Source organism: Hippocampus comes, unplaced genomic scaffold (genome assembly GCF_001891065.2).
Source record: "Hippocampus comes isolate QL1 unplaced genomic scaffold, H_comes_QL1_v1.1 scaffold366, whole genome shotgun sequence".
NCBI lineage: Eukaryota > Metazoa > Chordata > Actinopteri > Syngnathiformes > Syngnathidae > Hippocampus > Hippocampus comes.
The window spans coordinates 199,588-216,998 of record NW_017805541.1 but is presented as its reverse complement, the minus strand read 5'-3'; the positions used below and the strand labels follow the sequence as shown (position 1 = coordinate 216,998).

The 17,411-nt window shown below is 44.9% G+C and overlaps 2 protein-coding genes and 1 long non-coding RNA gene across 7 annotated transcripts in view; 1 reads left to right on the top strand and 2 right to left on the bottom strand.

Moving 5' to 3' along the window:
• Positions 1–69: 69 nt before the first annotated feature.
• Positions 70–6,945, bottom strand: samd1a (sterile alpha motif domain containing 1a). 3 transcript variants are annotated; one of them, XM_019879292.1, is made up of 7 exons: positions 6,208–6,945; positions 3,132–3,486; positions 2,088–2,221; positions 1,937–1,994; positions 1,573–1,660; positions 1,383–1,503; positions 70–908 (listed from the first exon to the last, which is right to left on the bottom strand). In XM_019879292.1, exons 1-7 carry the CDS (start codon positions 6,595–6,597, stop codon positions 762–764), a joined length of 1,293 nt encoding a protein of 430 aa, XP_019734851.1. In that variant the 5' UTR covers positions 6,598–6,945; the 3' UTR covers positions 70–761. The 3 variants fall into 3 exon arrangements, with proteins under 3 accessions (XP_019734851.1, XP_019734853.1, XP_019734852.1); XM_019879294.1 differs by having other exon boundaries at positions 1,383–1,497; XM_019879293.1 differs by having other exon boundaries at positions 1,383–1,500; positions 6,208–6,944.
• A 1,799-nt stretch (positions 6,946–8,744) lies between these two features.
• prkacaa (protein kinase, cAMP-dependent, catalytic, alpha, genome duplicate a) overlaps positions 8,745–17,411 on the bottom strand; it is a 13,648-nt gene continuing 4,981 nt past the window's right edge. Inside the window, exons 2-11 of one of the 3 annotated variants that reach the window (XM_019879286.1) lie at positions 14,657–14,718; positions 14,340–14,468; positions 13,772–13,870; positions 13,602–13,684; positions 13,371–13,497; positions 13,192–13,287; positions 13,000–13,122; positions 12,299–12,463; positions 11,979–12,128; positions 8,745–11,892 (exon numbers count right to left, since the gene is read on the bottom strand). In XM_019879286.1, the coding sequence (XP_019734845.1) occupies positions 12,003–12,128; positions 12,299–12,463; positions 13,000–13,122; positions 13,192–13,287; positions 13,371–13,497; positions 13,602–13,684; positions 13,772–13,870; positions 14,340–14,468; positions 14,657–14,718 (1,010 nt within the window). In that variant the 3' untranslated portion in view covers positions 8,745–11,892; positions 11,979–12,002. Of the gene's footprint in view, positions 12,129–12,298; positions 12,464–12,999; positions 13,123–13,191; positions 13,288–13,370; positions 13,498–13,601; positions 13,685–13,771; positions 13,871–14,339; positions 14,469–14,656; positions 14,719–16,679; positions 17,133–17,411 lie in introns of those variants that run through there. The other 2 variants (XM_019879287.1, XM_019879285.1) reach the window with 2 other exon arrangements.
• Positions 14,725–16,937, top strand: LOC109521457 (uncharacterized). Its single transcript, XR_002169355.1, has 2 exons — positions 14,725–14,922; positions 14,970–16,937. It is a non-coding gene; the product is annotated as an uncharacterized LOC109521457 (long non-coding RNA).

Below are 17,411 nucleotides of genomic sequence, written 5' to 3'. Positions count from 1 at the left end.
GTTGATGCTTCGTCGAATGTACGGTGTGTACGTCTCTTTTTTTCCACCCAAAAAAATTAAACGAATAAGTCAAACAGGCGTGAACTTTATTGGTGACTCTTGTCGGAAGTATGGAACTGATTGATTAAACAAAACAAAACAAAAAAAAAAACCCTAACAAAAAAAAACGACGACACCCAGTGGAATGTTACACACTTCAAATGGATGGACTTGTATTACAACACAAAGCGGCAAACGACTAACACAGAAAATATTGCATGTGGTCCAACGGGTTGACCTTTAAAATTTCAACATTGCCCATTTGTCGATTGAATATCGACCACGCGTGTCGCCGCTCACAACGCAAACCGACGAGGTACATAACGACAGAGATGAACGCGGAACGTCACGCGTTAGCAGCTACGCCAGGAACTGCGATGCATGCACGTTGGAACGCGCGCGCGGTTTGTTTTACCTGCGAGACTTTGGTGGGAGCGAAGAGTCGGAGGCGAGCGCATCGCAGTCGGGAACTCCACAGGAAGTGCACGTGTGGCTTTTCTTAAAGGGCCACTGCTCCTTTTGCACGGGGAGGAAATGAGGATCATGAGAGGTAGGATGATTGCTTTGTCACTGGTCCTTTCTTTTCCTCCATGCGTCTTTCTTCATACATCGAGAGACTATATGCCATGTCGTGTGGCGGGATCCTAGTGGAAGAGTTTTTTTTTTGTTTGTTTTTTGTTTTTTTTCTCTTTCTTTTTCACAGTCACAGTCAGCACATTCCATCAGAGGTCGTCGCACTCCAGGAAGTGGCTCCTTTGCAGCACTTTGATGTGACGCTCGTAGATTTTGAGTGCAGGGCCCAGTCGGATGGAGAGGCCGGTCAGGACGTCGCTACGCTGCATGAGCAGCAGCGACTTGCCGTCGATCTCCTGTAGGACGGATGCGCGACGTGGCGTTAGGGATGGCAAGCATGACGCGACTTGTAGCTAAGGATAACCTTGACCTTTGTGGGAGAGGGTCAGTCCTTTCAAAAGTGGAAAACATTAAAAAAAAAAAAAAAAAAAAAAGATTTATAATGTATGAAAAAGAAATTGTTAAATTTGGAATTATTAAATTATATTCTGTTTTTGTCATTCTGATCAATAACAAAATGGTATAAAATATATGTAACATTAGTAAACGCAGTTTTATTATAGTACATAAATATAAAAAAATACAAACATGAAAAAGTCATTCAATTTTCATTTTTAATTTAAATCTTGATTACTATTTTAAAATAATTTATGATGTATTTTATTAAAAAAATAATTGTTATATCCTTCATATTTTGGGGATTTTTCAAAAATAATATTTTAAATAATAATACAAACTATTATGATAAACATACGAGCAGGAGCACCCACCTGTGTCCTGAAGGCCAGCGCCTGCTCTGGAAAGCCGGCGTCAACAAAGTAACTGGCCACGTCGGCCACCGTCCACTGCAGCAAGTTCTGACTCATGTTCGCTTTCTTCGCTGGGCTGCTACCAAAGAAGGAAGACATAGATTTTATTTCGACACATTTTGAGAAAGGCGACAGTGGAAGCTTGACTTACAGGTCGTCACTTTTATCGTCGCCGTTCACGTGAACGGTCTCGGCTTGCTCCAAGGAGATGAGCGCGTCCGCGTTTTTCTTTGGAGTGCCTGTTGATGCAACATAGAGCTTGATTGTGATTTTGGCTTCCCACGTTCCAAAAAAAAATTAGAAAGCTGAAGAAAAACAGCTAACGTGTCGAATGGCAATTGATGTGCATACAAGTTGTGACACTGAATACACATTGAGCAAGAATGTGAGAGATCTTGTGTTGGTGTTTTCATACGTGCAGTGTACTGCCCCCCAGTGGCTAAGTGGCACACATCAGAAGATGCCACAATGAAATGATCATGATGCGCAATTTGCTCGATTTTTGCGAAACTCACAGTCGCCCGACGATGACAGCGTCTGTGCTTGAACCTGGGACGCGTCGCCGCTCCTCTCCTGCGGGACGGGAGAAATAAAACACGGAGAGCGTCAAGTCGCGACAAGCAGGAAACAGCAAATGAACGGCCGAAACGGGGCCACGCTCTTCACCAGTTGCACGGCGTAGTCCGGTACCAGCTGGTCCAAGAGGGGGCTGCTGTCCTCCATCTTGACCTCCTCCTTCACATTGTTGTTCATGGGAGCGCTCGGGCAGACGGGTACGGGGTGGACTGTCGCTTCACACGCTAATAACAGAGCCGGGAGCAAGTCATGTATGTGCAAACACCTCTTCATTTTGTCCATATACTGTGGTACCTTGAGAGTCAAGCGACTCAATGTGAACTAAATTCGACACGCTTTTCGATGAGCAGCAAATACTGAACAATTCACACCCCCACCCCAAAAAAAAAAATTAAAATTTAATAACTCCCGAAAGAAAGCCCCCATGACCTTAATTTAAACATGAACCAGAATCTATGTAATGGCTGCCCATCCTTTTTTCAACAGCTTAGACACAAACGGTACAGGAACACAAGGAAAGACTGTACTCACAGTCATCTAATCTTTATCCTCGGCATAGAACGACTAATATAAGTGCCACACATGAGGAGTTTTGGATGCGATTATAGATCCCGCTGGAGTTCGAGGCAGGACATGTTTTTACTGCCCCCAAGTGGCCAAGGTGGGCACATCAGAAGGAGCAGCATTCAAATGATGCAGTGTGACAAAAATTCCTCAATTATAATCAATTCTATTTAATTATATCATCATGACGATGTTTCTAGTATAGTACAATCAACCCCCGCCCCTCAGACACTCACAATTCGGCACCCGTGGATTTGCATAGTCACAGATTTTTTTTGTCCCGGATTGCTTTTCAACGTATATTTTTTTTCTGGATGTTTTTTTTTTAATGGAAAACATACTGAGAATGTTGATCACCTTTTTTGAAGAAATTTTCAGTTTTGTTTTTTCGCCCCCACTAGGTGTCAATTATACACACATTTTGCTGTACACAGGTTAGTCCGATCCGGTCTGACTGTACAACGTTATGGAGTGGCTCATTATGGATAAATTGCATCTCCATTAATTTCAACATGAAGAGATGATTTGAGTTGGATCCGCTTCAAACAAGGTGTATTCTTGTCGCGTTACCTTTGTCTAGGTGGATTCCCTTCTCCGGGCGCTCCACTGGGCAGCCGGTGACCCCGTTGGCCCAGTCGTGATGTGTGAGGGTCCTGGGGCTTGTGGGGGACAGGGAGCTGGGCCTGGCGGCGGCCATTTGAAAAGAGATGACACAGTCCAGACCAGAGGCGGGGGCAGGACTAGGACCCGGGCCGGGCCCAGGCCGAGCATGAGAGGGCGAGCAGGGTGCGGACGCCGCTCGCAATACAACCGGCGTCGCCATGCACACAGGGCCGGGGGAGGGTCCGTCCTGGCCGTCCCGGCTCTCGTCGCCGCCCTCCTCGTCCATGTTGCTGTCTGTGTCCATAGCCATGGAGGTGTCGGCCTGGAAGAGTGAACAGTGTATACATGAAGACAAATTATGAGGGGGGACGGCATTCTGTAGTGATTATTATACCGGTAAATCTTACAAGAGTTGTCGGGATTGCCAGGATATGCTGTTTCACACAGTAAAACCCCATCCATCACGTGCTCCCAGTTTGCGGTCCCTCTAGTTCACTGATTTTTTTTTTTCTTTCAGTTTAAATAAGTTTTGTTCTTCCGCCCTTTAATTTTGGGTGTAATTCAAGAGTCAGACATTAGGTAGGAGCCGTCCATTCCGGGTGGATAGTGGTCTAAGCAGATAGTTCTCTGGTTTATAAGTGAACTCTGCTCTTTTATGTATACTTTCATCCGGTACTATATATCGTGTTCTGTTCTGTGTACATTCTATTCTGTACTGTCATGACATAAATTGTGCCGAGGCTTCTTGGCGAGATCACCTGTGAAAAACAGATATTGCTCTCAAATTGACTGATTGATTGAATAGCATCTCTTGTCATACAATTTCTCAGAGGGTTTGCATTGTCATTAATTATTTAGTAGAGTGCATTTCTCTTTTTTTTTTCTTGCCAAACTTCTTACTACCGGTCGTCATTAAATATCAAATTTGTGATGCAAAAACATTAAAGTAAAATCATGTCACTTGGAATCTAGTGACGGTTATGTTGTGATGCTTTTTACACACATTAATTTTGCAATTCAACACACATAAATGATTCTTCTTTGTACAACATTGGAAAATAATTTTTCCACAATAAGTCCCGCAGTGCGATTTTTGAATGTGTGCTATCGAGCACATTAGCTTGAACCGTAGAAATTAACAGTGTCAATACATTTTACTAAACATGAGTTTACTCATGTAAAACGTCGCACTCAAAAGATAAAAGTTGAGTTGTTCTGTCGATTTGAGTATTACTTCCCGTCTCCGAAACATGAACAGCACCGGCAATTCCTGGTTGAATTGTGCACGTCATGAAAGAAAATCCTGTTCGTCCCGAGTGCTTTCAACCCGAAAGGATTGTTGACACGACTGCAGGGGGCTGGCTGTCAGAACGCGTCTGAATTCTGAAAAATGTTCGTGCACATGTCGCAATTTGACCTCCGTGGTTGTAAATCATTAGTACTGACTCAGAAGTACCGCAACTTTGAAGAAAGAGGAGGGGAAACGAGTTGAGAGGACGTTTCTTCTTCGACGGGGCGGTTCGTAAGCAAGCTAAGCTGCTGCGTGTCGTGGAGCGCGCAACGCCTCCCCCACTCCTCCTCCTCGCCGCCGCATTTCACGCAACTTTCACAAACGCCCCTGCGAAAACACCAACTTAGAATCGCGTGGCATTGCAAACACACGCCGATGTGATGATCCTCGTCGGTGGATGCATTCATTTTAATCGCTACATCACAAGAGACAACCCACAAAGTGCCGATGGGAGGAGGTTTCTGCATGCGCACATTTCCGCCGAAGTGCGCACGCAGTTTGAACGTCTCGCCATTGTGCGTGCGTGGTGCGAACGATGAGGGCGTTTTGGGGGAAGGTGGGGGGGAAACGCGAGAGAGCTAGCGAGAGAGCTAGAGAGGGAGAGGTTGGCTTTGTAGCGACGCGCCAGCAGCTCTAATTTGACGTTGGACTAGTCCGCTATCGGACACGTCGAGTTTTCACATCAGGGTGATCCACAACATGTGTTTTGGGTCGCCCCCCCCTTTCTGGTTTTTTTTTTTTTTTTGCTAGGACTTTGACTCGACGTGCCCGCGGCTTAACACACATCGGACGTACAGCCACGCGTCCATCCAGCCGAGCAAGCAAACAAGCAAGCGTTTTGTTGATGTCGTTCTCAGTTACCGACCACCGCTTTTATCTGGAAAAGCTGAAAGTTAAATCAAGAACCACTGTTTTACAGTGTCCGATAATAGACGCATGGCTTGACTTCACGCTACCCACCCCCCGGCCTCCCCAAAAAAGTGGCGCAGATGCCACTTGCAAGGCACGAAAATGCTGTATATGCACAAGTCGCTGAAATGTGACTAATTATAAAATGATGGCACATTTGGAAGTAAGGGGGGAAGCTTTGTAGTCTCGTCATGGTTGAAACGTGCCTTAAATAACAAATGACGCTCGAAAAAAGCGTAATATCTTCGCATCTCCTATATTTTTGGGCACTTTTGCGGCCGAGTCCTTGGTTATAACATTTTACAAAGACAAACGCGCATCCCGGCATGTGTCAAAATAAAAGCTATTTTCATGAGTTTGAACAACAAAGGTTCAACAGTGAAACGCCACTTCCGGGTTTGACTCGCGTATCCATGGATAAATTGACCGACGCCCCACCATAAGCTCCAGGAACGCCGAGTTTTGGCCTCATTTCGAGCTCAAAACGCTGCTTCTGTTCAAAGACACACGCTTACAACCACTAGTGAGTCTGTTTGGTTGGCTTTTAAGCAGAAACGAGTGAGAAATGGACGTTACCGTGCTCGCACGCGCACCTTCTCTCCCCCCCTCCTCTCCTCTGTGGTCCGCGGTAGCGCTCAACCGCCGCTCCCCGTTTGCGGCATTCCTTTTCTGGGTACACTCGCAAACCACTCCCCGCTCAAGACACATTAAAGACGCTTTGAGATAATTTTAATAAACAGTAATTTAGAAAAGGATGCCGTGTTTGATTTCGACCCTCCACCTGTGAAGGAAACACTGAACTGTAAAAATTAATACAAGAAGAAAGAAAGAAACGTGACTTACCTCCTCGTCGTCGTCGTCCGGGTCCGCGGGGCCGAGCGCGCTGTCCCCGTTGCTCAAGTCTGAGTGACTGGCGTCGTTCACGGCCGCCACAGACGTCGTCGCCCCCGTCGCTGCCGCCGCAGAAGAGGACGCCGTCACGGTGTCGTCCTTTTTGCGGCACCTCCGTTGAACCTTGGCGGCGTTCCGGTACGAAATGGAGCCCTTGTAGTTGACTTTGAGCACCGTCTGTTCGCGTATGAGCTTCTCAAGCTCGCCGCACGTTTGGTCGGGCTCGCACCCGTGGCGTCGCCGGACCATTCGGCAGATTCGCTCTAAGTCCGGACGGGCTTTTCGCGACCGCAGCGAGTCGATAGTGTCCAGTATCCACTCGCGGTACTTGGCGTCGGACATTTTCCTCCTCTTTATGTGTTACACTATTATTTTTGGGGGGAAGGGGGGCGATGGGGGAGTGGTGGGGGTGTCTCCCCTCTCTAGTGCGTTAGTTGCAGCGGCCGAGAAACGGAAACCTTCGACCGTACGCTTGCCTGCGTCTGGCTCGTGCGCTTAAGGTGGAACGGCAGATTTGCAGGCCAAAAGTTTCGCCCGCCCTTTCTTCGCTCGCCCGTTCTGTTGGGTGGAGTTTACGGCGACGCGCGACTTAACAAAGTGGGGGTACGTTTAGCAAGTAAGAAAGATAGAGTGCGGGGGTGGGGGTTGTAAACTCGTCAGGCTACAACGTGTTTTAAATGACACATGACGCTCGGAGACGATCGACAATGTTTTAGATACGTTTTTTTAACTCCCGGTTGTAAAATCCAAGTAACACAAATGCGTAATTCCGGGAAGTCGATTCAAAATAACATGTATGAGTAAGTTTGTAATTACAATACTTTTATTGTGAAGTAGCGCTCAGTCCACTTCAGGCTAATGCCAGGATAGCTTGCTCTTTTCAGTCGACGCTGCCTGCGTCTGCCTCGTGCGCTTAAGGTGGACCGACCAAGTTACACGGCGCAAATTTGTGGCGCGTGAAAAAACCAACGTGACCGCACGATTGGAAGCAACGCGGGGGTGGGGAGGGGGCGACGGGACATGGTCGCATTCTCTTTAGACTAAAGCGTACCTTAAATAACATTTCAGGACGAAGACGGCTTACAATTTTACACTGACACGAATGTGAGACTTTCACCAGCTCACGGTCTCGAAAGCGAAAAGTAATTGCACATTTCCGCCACATCGTGTTAAAATAAAAGCGAAGAAAATGTATTCGGGTTTGAATGACTACAACTGTGAAATGAAACGCAGCACTTCTGCGTTTGTCACGACAGCTACGTCTGGCTCATTTCGCCCTCTTGGTCTCAAAACAGTAGCTGTTATTTCGTCGAGCGAAGCTAAAATGTGTCTTGCTTTACACATGACACCCGAAGACAAATGGTACAACAACGTCCTCCGTTCTCACTTGACGTTTTCTAAACGACTCCATGCCCAAGGTTCGCATGCTTTGGTGAACATAAACGGATTTCCGGTAGTTCGTGTCAAAATAAAAACGTTTTTTTTTTGGACTCATATGGTCGATTGTGATATGGCACGCAAACTCCACTTCCGGGTTGAGCAGCGCAGCTTGACTGTCGCCCCACAGTCACATTCGCTCTACGTGGTCTCCCTCGCGCGCTAAAGGTGGACCGGTCGAGTTGCAGCTAAAAGTTTCGTCCCTCCAGGCCGGCGAATGCACACGCCGAACGCACGACGCGTGAAAGAGGACCCAAAGGCGCCCACAAAGGAGAGGGGGTGTCCAAGTTATGATTTCGACGTTTGTTTGGAGGGGCGTAGCGAGAAGTTCTTGTGTTCGGATGTAAAATAAAGGCAATTTAAAGGAAAACACACAACACACAACAACAAGGCTGAGCTGGAAAACCGCATTGGGGCTGGGGTGTTTCTGTCTCATGCAATGTTGTACATCGTACAACTCAATGCACTGCCGCGGCTTGAAAAACAAATTTCTTGAGGATGGGGTAGGTGTAAGTTGAAGTCTCGGTCTGCATGCAACAGACTATTTTTAAAGGGGCAATAGATATTAGGGGTGTTCTGCATTTGCACACGATGCAACAAAAGAAAACATTTCAGTAAACTACGTAGCAAAAATAACATTTTGCTCTAAAACAAGTAATCAAAAAGAACTTTAGTAGCATATTTTTTGAACGGTGTCACATGCTGTATTGCACACAATGCAAAGAGAAAGTCGGATATAACTTTTTTTGCACATAAAGTCAAGAATGGCTGACAAATGATAAATTTTGTGATTTTTAGCTTGGAGATTCGGGGCTCGATCTTGTGGGATATTATTACACAGTAAATTGAAATCAACACTTGCACATACAATTTTACCTGTAGCTGTTTACTGTATTTAAATGTTGGTTTTGATTAATTGAAACTTTATTTTAAGGTTGTTGTTCCTCATTTTCAGTCTAAAGAAGTGATGGTCATTTCTATTAGGATTAATGCAGATCGAAGACGTGGTCAAATGGTTGTTGGCTTGAAATGTACACAGGAGGGTGGACAGATTCGTCTTGACAAGTAAAACTTTATTGGAATGATACATTTTGCAAAATATGTTATGTGTGTGTATATATACACTTTTTTTTACCATATTCACTGTGTTCTAAGGGTATCTGTCAAGTTCTCCAGAAGGTAAGATAGTTAAGACTGTAAAGGCATTATAATGTACAGTATTGTTCCCCTCAACCGCTCCCCCACCCCCGCCCAAAAGGTACATTAGACTACACAATCACTGTACCCAGGTCATGAGAAAAAAAAAAGATTAGATGTTCTAGTTTCACCATTTTTTTTTTTTTTATCTTTAGATTAATTTTTTGAAAATACAATTAGAAAATATGAACCTAAAACATCTCGGATGTAAAAAGAGTTATGTTTGAACATGGAAACTTGATGTTAAGTGGAAGGCAAACAATGAGAGAAAAGTATTATGTTCACTTATTATTTTAGTGTTCATCTGATATACAATAATCATATAGTAATAACAACAATAGAGGCATGTGGCACGCAACAATATAAAAGCATCAATCCGGAAGATGGATCGTTGCCTTTGAGTCTGAAACATAACCATATTACATGTGCTCTCTTCAACACGGTACAGTGTCTTCACATGAGCGGGACCCCCAAAGTCCAACATCCAAATAAGGGGACCCCTCGCCCCCCCGAAAAAAAAGGAAAGAAGAGCTTTCGGCAACCACAAAGTTGGAAACGAAAAATCACTGCAGCAAAGAAAAGAATCTACTTAACATAACATTGTTAGCGTAGCATACTTGAACAAAACATTTTGAAGTAGTAGTAATAATAACGCTACCATTTTTTTTTCAATGTCAATGTAGATTTTTAGTTATCCTGGTCATGGTCATCTGCAACGGTTAAAGTGAGACAACCGTACAAGTTTTTTGTTTGTTGAGTGTGTGTTGTGCTTTTTCTTGTTTTTCGGAAAAAAAAAATGTCTGAGGCAACTATGCTGTTAGGCTAACAACAAGCGAGTTGATTAAATACATAACTTAAAAGATGTGAACAAAAATAGCATGAATCTGAGATCTTAGCGGCTAATGACAAGAGAAGCTTACTAACAACAAATATGTCACGCGTCTTCAAAGGGTGAGTAGTATTTTACTTTTGTTGTACAGTAGTTAACTTTGGTGACAGTTTGAGACCGGAACTCATCAATTCACTTCTACATTACTTCCGATGGGGGAGGAAAGAAATGCTTTGAAATGACAACAATTTGGTTTTTACTTTGGACTTTGGAGGTTCCACTGTATTTGAAAGAGTATTTGGGTCAAGATCCGATTGGGACGCTGTGACTTGTGGAAAAGACTGTCATGGAAAACAATATCATGGATTGGATGTCTAAGTAAGCTGTTGTAGCAGCATTACTACAAGGGCACAGAGAAAAAAAAAATACTGCGGAAAAAAAAATAAAATATATATATATGAAACCATCAGACAAGTCGAGGACATTCAAAATGAAATTCATCCAGCGTTTGATCTCCATAACATTACAAGCTGTCAAAAAAATGAATCCAGCCTGCGTTGAAATCAATCACATTCGTTTCGGAAAACAAAAACAAAACAGTCAGGTCACAAAGTGATAATTATGGAGCGACGCGAGTCAAAAGCAATGCGCGCACACGCAAAAAAAGCACACAGACACACAAGTCTAGCACCTCGGGCCTCGTATGGAGTGTGCGCGCGCGTGTGTGTGTGTGTGTGTGTGTGTGTGTGAGAAAGGACGGAGAGCGAAACAAGCTTCATAAATGCACAGAGTCAACAAACCAGGGATTAGCATTGGTCTGCGATTGTCTAGCATCCAAATTCAAATCAAGATTGGACGTTAGGAAAACCTTTTTTCAAATCGGCAGCCATTTTAGGCGTTTTCAAATCACACAGCCAGATTGAACCGAACAAATGTTACCAGCATTTAGGTGGGTTTGACACATTTTGGGAGAAAAATGCCACCCCGCCGCCCTCCCAAAAAAAAGCACACACACTTTTTTGCCCCCCTCCTTCATTCCATACAGAAAACCTTGCGATCCTGTCAGGTTTGCCAAGTGGGGCAGAATGGATCTTTATTTAAGCACTCACAGCTGAGAGACAACGCCAAAAAAATGTTCCTCATCATTTATGCTTGCACTCAAAATCATTCAAAGCCCCGTTGTAAAGTACACCCATCGAGTCTTCGCTGACTTTAACATGCATGTTTTTGGAATGTAGTAGAAAGCCGAAGGAAGCCGGGTTCGAACCTGAACTTCAGAGCGAACCACTATTTCACCGCGCTGCCCAATGTTAAGCATATTTATTTGCAAATGTAAAAATGTTCCCTAGACGGTCGGTCCCTGGTGCGTTTTAATGGAAATGTGGATATAATGGTTGATTTTGTTTACAATTGGGAGTTGAATCATTCTGAGTGCCTCTCAAAACATATACAGTGGATATAAAAAGTCTACACACCCATATTTCTCAGGACGTGGCCGTGTTCAGAATTACCCAATCACATTTAAACTCCTGTTAAATTGCAGTCAGTGCCCGCCTCTGCCTCTGATTAACCCCAAATTAAGCTCAGCGTGTAAACTTTTTACATCCAGTTTATATCATCAATACACACGTATTTTAAAGACTTTAAATAACAGAAGTGTTTAACGCAACTGAACACCAAATAAACAAGCACGGATCAACATAAAAAAAAAAAAAGATCGCCAGTAGGATTAAAAAAAAAAAAAAAAAAAAAGCTGCAATAAAGACACATGCAAGTGACAAACAAGAACGCGTAAATGGTGATAAATCTTTTTTTGACTCTAAAGCTCCACGCTGAGGCTATTGGTCTGACAGTGCTCCGAACAGCTGGCATGGCAATAGGCACATCTGTTGGACTCGGTATTGCTTGGACGACTTTGAAGAAGGGGCAGGTTAACAAGACACTCAAGTCGCCGCTCAAAAAAAAAAAAAAAAAAAAAAAAAAAAACGAGAGGGGAGGAAAAAAAAAAAAGCAGATTGGGTACCTTCACAACGCCTGATGACAACATGTGATGACAACCTGGCCACGACGATACACGCTTAGGGATGAACAGGTAACAGTTGGGATTAGAAATGAGAAAAAGGCAACACTGCTGGTTATGTTGGCTCTTTCCTTGCTGCTTGACCGTCTTGCGTCTGGAGGTGAAGGATTGAAAAAAAAAATGTTACGAATAAGCAGTCCGGCCGCCGCACGCGCCCCACTCCCAGAACCCCTGACCGACTCTGGCTAAGCGGTGGATGGGAACTTAGAACTCGGCAAACTCCTTGGCGCACTTCTCCGTGATGGACACTCTGATCTCCTCCTCGTCATAGTCGTCAAAGTTGCTGGTGTCACCGGGGCCTCTGCACTTGGGGATGAAGGGCGCCTCCACCTGGAACACACGAGCAGGCGAGTCAAGAAGTGGACCGCGGCGGATGTGGTCACTTTATTTTGGAGTCAGCCGGCGCTCAAATGGCTCCAGTTGGTTCAAAATGCTTATGCTTGCCTCTTAACGTGGAAGTTAAGAGGCAAGGAGCGAGAGGGCGGGGACGTCTGGCTCACCTTCCTCTGGTAGATGGCGATCCAGTCGGTGGTGGCGAACCACTTGTGGCCCTTGATGTCATTGACGCCGTTCCTGAGGTTTCCAAAGCGCTTGGTGAGGTCCACCTGCAGCAGGTTTCTCAACATGTCCTTCAAGTCCGAGCTGAAGTGTGAGGGGAAGCGAACCTGGAAACAGCCCGACGTCTTGATATCAAGTTTTTTTTTTCTTCCCGCATTTTTGGGCTCTCGCTTAACAACCAGTTCTCATGAGCTGGCGTTAGGGCCAGAGCTCAGTTCCCATCGATGATGTCGATGCAAATCAAAAACTGTCAATGATGCCATCAGTGACTAGTTGACATCAACTCGACTATTTTTTTATAGTGCAAATTGTAGTAGTTATTCTGTTTCATGGAGCCTGTCTTAGCTGAGTTTGTATGAAAGGCAAACTACACATTCAATAGTAGTAAAAAGTCTAAGAAGTTTATTTTGGGTTAATCAGAGGCACTTAAAATGGTGGCTTGTGCGTGCTGAATCCCATTTTGAATGCGATTCATTCGGAATACAGCCACATCGCTGTTACAATCGGGTGTGCACACTTTTCAGCGGTGTGAAGATATCGGTAATATTCCTCTAAAATAAATAAACCACATCGAAGCAGCCCTAATTTTGAGGCACTTCCACTTCGCAAACTGGAGAAATGACACAACCTTTAATCAACTCACCTTCCCCGAGACAATCTTCTCATAAATTTGGATGGGTTGGTCTGCGAAGAAGGGGGGGTAGCCCGCAGCCATCTCATATATGAGCACTCCCAAAGCCCACCAGTCAACAGCTTTATTGTAACCCTGGAAACCAGCAAAAAAAAATCAAAAGGTGCTGCGCTATCTTCAAGTGCAGCTCGGTCAACCACTCACTTTACTGAGGATGATCTCCGGTGCCAGATACTCGGGGGTTCCGCAAAGCGTCCAGGTTCGGCCTTTCACTCTTTTCGCAAAGCCGAAATCTGTAACCTGCACAAGTAAAAAGTCGCACAACGGTCAAAAAGATCATCATCACCGCTTCGAAAGCTTAAAAACGTGTCAAATGGCCTCGCCTGGATATAACCCTGCTGGTCAATGAGTAGGTTCTCTGGCTTCAGGTCCCTGTAGATGAGGTCCAGCGAGTGAAGGTACTCGAAGGTCAGCACAATCTGCGCTGCGTAGAAGCGGGCGTGTGGTTCACTGGGGAGAACACGCATCCGGATAAGTAGAAGTGCGACAACATTTATATGCAGCGGACCAATTTAGGACAAAATATGCAGGAGGGAAAAAAAATAAAAATTTACCTGAATCTACCGATTCTCCTCAAGTGGGAGAACATTTCGCCTCCAGGTACGTACTCCATTATCATATAGAGATTACTGTTGTCCTGTTTGGGAGACGAGCGGCGACGCTTAGCGTGACGCAAAATGAGCCGAAGCAGCCCGCTCGGGATGAATGGTCGCAAGATGCTCACCTTAAAAGAGTGCTCCAGTCGCACAAGGAAGGGAAAGTTAACCGCCTGCAGGATGCGTTTCTCATTCAGCGTGTGCTCAATCTGCTTCAGCTTTACCACCTGTCAAGACGCCACAAAAACTGCTATTTTTATGGGCGGCGGGGGGAAGAAAATATGAATATACTTACAGGTGCATTGCAGTAAATTTTAAAAAATGGTAGAAAGTTCAATTATTTCAGTGGTTCCGTTCAGAAAGTGAAACAGAATTAACACATAAGACAAAGGGCAAAAAAAAAAATCTTTTTGGTAATATTATTTCTATTCAAAGTTATTTGATAGTTTATGTAATATTCTAATTTCTTGAGATGGTGAATTTTTTGCGTTGCCAACATGTAAAGTTGCACTCTCTGACTGAAACTACTATTTTTCTGCCCCCCACAAAATAATTGAGTTGCATCTGCATACGATATGTTGCCTTGTCATTTTACATCTGCATTTTCTTCTCTCATGTCACAAATGGCGTAGAAACAATAAAACCGCTTCATTCAAGCTCCGAAGACGCACTCAAGCAAACATTGAGGAAGCTCACCTTCTGTTTGTCAAGTATCTTCATGGCAAAATGCTGGCCCGACTCTTTGTGCTTGACCAGCATGACTCTGCCGAAGGAGCCGGTGCCTAAAGTCTTGAGACGCTCAAAGTGGTCCAATCCTGCGGTTTGCTGAGGACACGAGGGACAAGATAAAATGTCAGCATGCCAAAATAGAGAAGAGATGAAAAGATCAATGTTGCGTGACAACCAGCAGAGGGCGCACTGCCTTAACAAAAAAAAAAATCAATAAATAAAACAAGAGGGGTGGATTGTCACACGAACATCTCCTGCTTGGATTTTCTGTGGTCTTGCCTTACCTGTGCTGGATTCTCCCATTTCTTCAGGAAGTCCTCTTTGGCTTTGGCAAGAAACTCCTTCACTGTGATGGCAAAACAAAGAACACAACAAGAACGTAACGTTACAAAGTGAGTGACACATCCAGGACGTTTTTTTAGAACACATCGATCCATCGACATGAACGTTAGCACTTCCTGTGTCACAAGGAAGCGCCCGAAAGGAACGTGATGTTTTGGCTGTAATGGCTGCCAGGTGTTTAGAAACATTCCAAAATGGCCACCCGTAGGTGCTTCTGGGATGTTTGCTCTGTGGCATCACCTGGGCCCCATGCAGCGATAGTTCCTAAAATGGATGCCACAAAACGTAAAACTGATATTTAAACAGATGGCAATGTAATGGAAGGTGAAATCGGAGCGCACATTTGGGCAAAGGTTCCAAGAAATTATTAATTAAACGATTCATGGTTTTAGCCTAAGATCAAAGCTACCACTGTTCTGTTTTTTTTTTTTTTTTTTAACATCTTAATGCTAACATTCATGACAGTTAAGAGGGCTTGGACTGCCTTGGAGGTTGCATTTGTGTAGATTTTTATTTTCAGTGGATACATAATGTGTGTAATCACGAGTTGAAGGACTTCAGATGATGATAGTGAGTGTTGGGAGTGGGGGGGGGCATTAATCAGTGCAAAAAACCAGCTTCTCACCGCAGTGCAAAAGTGTGGAGGGCAGCGCGCAGTCCGACTCAGTGGTACAATGCAAAGCTACATAAGTACTGGCCCAGAGACGCATCAGTGCACGCACACGCACACGCACACACACACACCATTATCGGATGGCCAAAGATATGCCTGTGGACATATTCCGACAACGTGACATGACACACGGTGTCATATGCAGAAGTACAATTCCGCCCCCTATTATCTTTATGGGCCAAATCACAGTTCTCTGTGGGAACGCACTGATAACCAGTCATTCGTCCTTCCTCTTAAAGCATATGTTAAAAATAAAATAAAATAAAACACACACGCTGCAGAGGATGGATGCAAGGGGTCCCTTCGAACACAATGACGCTTTTCATAGTTTGTGACGATCAGGCAGAAAATCGACCCAACGTGGAGCAAGAGTGACGTGTGCAGCCGTACAACAGCTTTCAAACTAGAGGAAAGCTGCAGCGCATTGAACATTTCGGGATCACGTGGGAACGTCGGAATAATCAATGCGAAACAACAGCCCGCGGCCAAATGCAAGCGCGGAAGCCGGTCATTTGCGAGAAGGTGCAGTCGCCAAATTTTTATCCGCACGGTCAACGGTCCCCATTTTGACTCTCATCTCAACCTGCAAATGCTTCTGTGATACCTATTTTTTTTTTCATTCAATGGAGAAGCGAGCCTCCGCATTTTCCTAAATAAACCAAAATAAAAGTTAAACTCACCATTGGAAGATTCTTGACAGACATGTCATCTAATAGTGTCTCTCATCTAATAGTGTCTCCGGTCCTCTCCACGCAACTCAATGAGCCATTCTGCTATCAAGCTACATTCTATTTTCATCTGAGTATGCGCTGTGAAATTAATTTGCGAAAAGAGTTCAGTGATAAGTTACTGAATTCTAGGGCTCTTCGTATTGAGCAGCTAGACCATTTCCCATTGTACGAAGAGCATCGGTCCTTTTATCACCGGTAGCTCTGTGGGGCCATCACACAAACAAAATCATTGCTGCGATTTGCCTGCACAGTGAAGGCCCGAATTCAAATCGGATGAACTTTTGAGGCATATTCATCCAGAAAACATGACGTAAACAAGAATACACAGAAATAAATTTCAATTCAAGCTACTAGATGGCTTGCAAATTCTCCGAGGAGCAACAGATCCAACAATAGAATGAGAGAGCGCAGGGATTCCATAAACGCGTGTAGAGCGTCCCACTGAGAACAACGCAAGCGGATTGGTCGCTCGGGAGAAAAAAAAAAAAAAAATCCTGGGAAAGTTGCTCTAGTCCCTGTTAGAAAATGATTTTCTAAGCACTGCCGCCCCAAATTTCTCACCATCTGGGATGACTACGGGCGCCTCGGTCGCCTCTGTCAAGCGCGAGCCCGATTCAGAGGAGCGCGACGACTCCTTCGAGGACTCCCTCTTGCTCGCATGCCTCCTGGAGCTCTTCCGGTCACACATGAGCACGACAGTCTCTCGCTCCTTTTTTTTTTTTTTTTTTGCCTCCCCTGACTCTTCCTTACAGCTGTCGACTCATGGCCCTGTTTCCCAGCGTCTCCGGGTCAGCTTGGCGGTTGCCCTCATGCGCGGGGGGGAAAACTAGCTGAGCGTCGTCACCGGCGTCTCCGTACAATCCCGGGAACCGTTGAGTTTATTGTCAGCGGACACATGAATCAACTGGACTCTTGCTTGGTTTGTATCAATATTTATCTGTACGCCAAGTTCTCCCCTGCGGTTCCCTCTCACATCAAAACCACACGCACAAACACAGGGATCCATATTGATCTACACATCATCATCAAGGGGAGGGGTCTGGCTGGTGTATTTATCCAAACCGGAGAGGAAGTTGCGTGTAAAAGTCGACGAGGCATACAAACATGAGCTGAACCAATCAGTTGGCACATAGGGGAGTTCTGACAATATGTGCACCCAATGCAAGTGTTCGCATGAGACACTAAAGCATCCAAATGCAGCACAGTCAGTGCAGTGCCAGGACTACATTGATCACCCCCCCCCCCCAAAAAAAAAAAAAAAACAAAACAACGATCTGCTCCTCTCTGCCCCCG

What these genes read in the sequence shown, in the direction of transcription:
- samd1a (XM_019879292.1), bottom strand. Translation starts at nt 6,597, where the DNA reads ATGTCCGACGCCAAGTACCGCGAGTGGATACTGGACACTATCGACTCG. An exon ending in GGGAATCCACCTAGACAAAG is followed by an intron (nt 2,222 to 3,131) that starts GTAACGCGACAA and finishes CTCTGTTATTAG; the next exon opens with CGTGTGAAGCGACAGTCCAC. An exon ending in CGGACTACGCCGTGCAACTG is followed by an intron (nt 1,995 to 2,087) that starts GTGAAGAGCGTG and finishes CCCGTCCCGCAG; the next exon opens with GAGAGGAGCGGCGACGCGTC.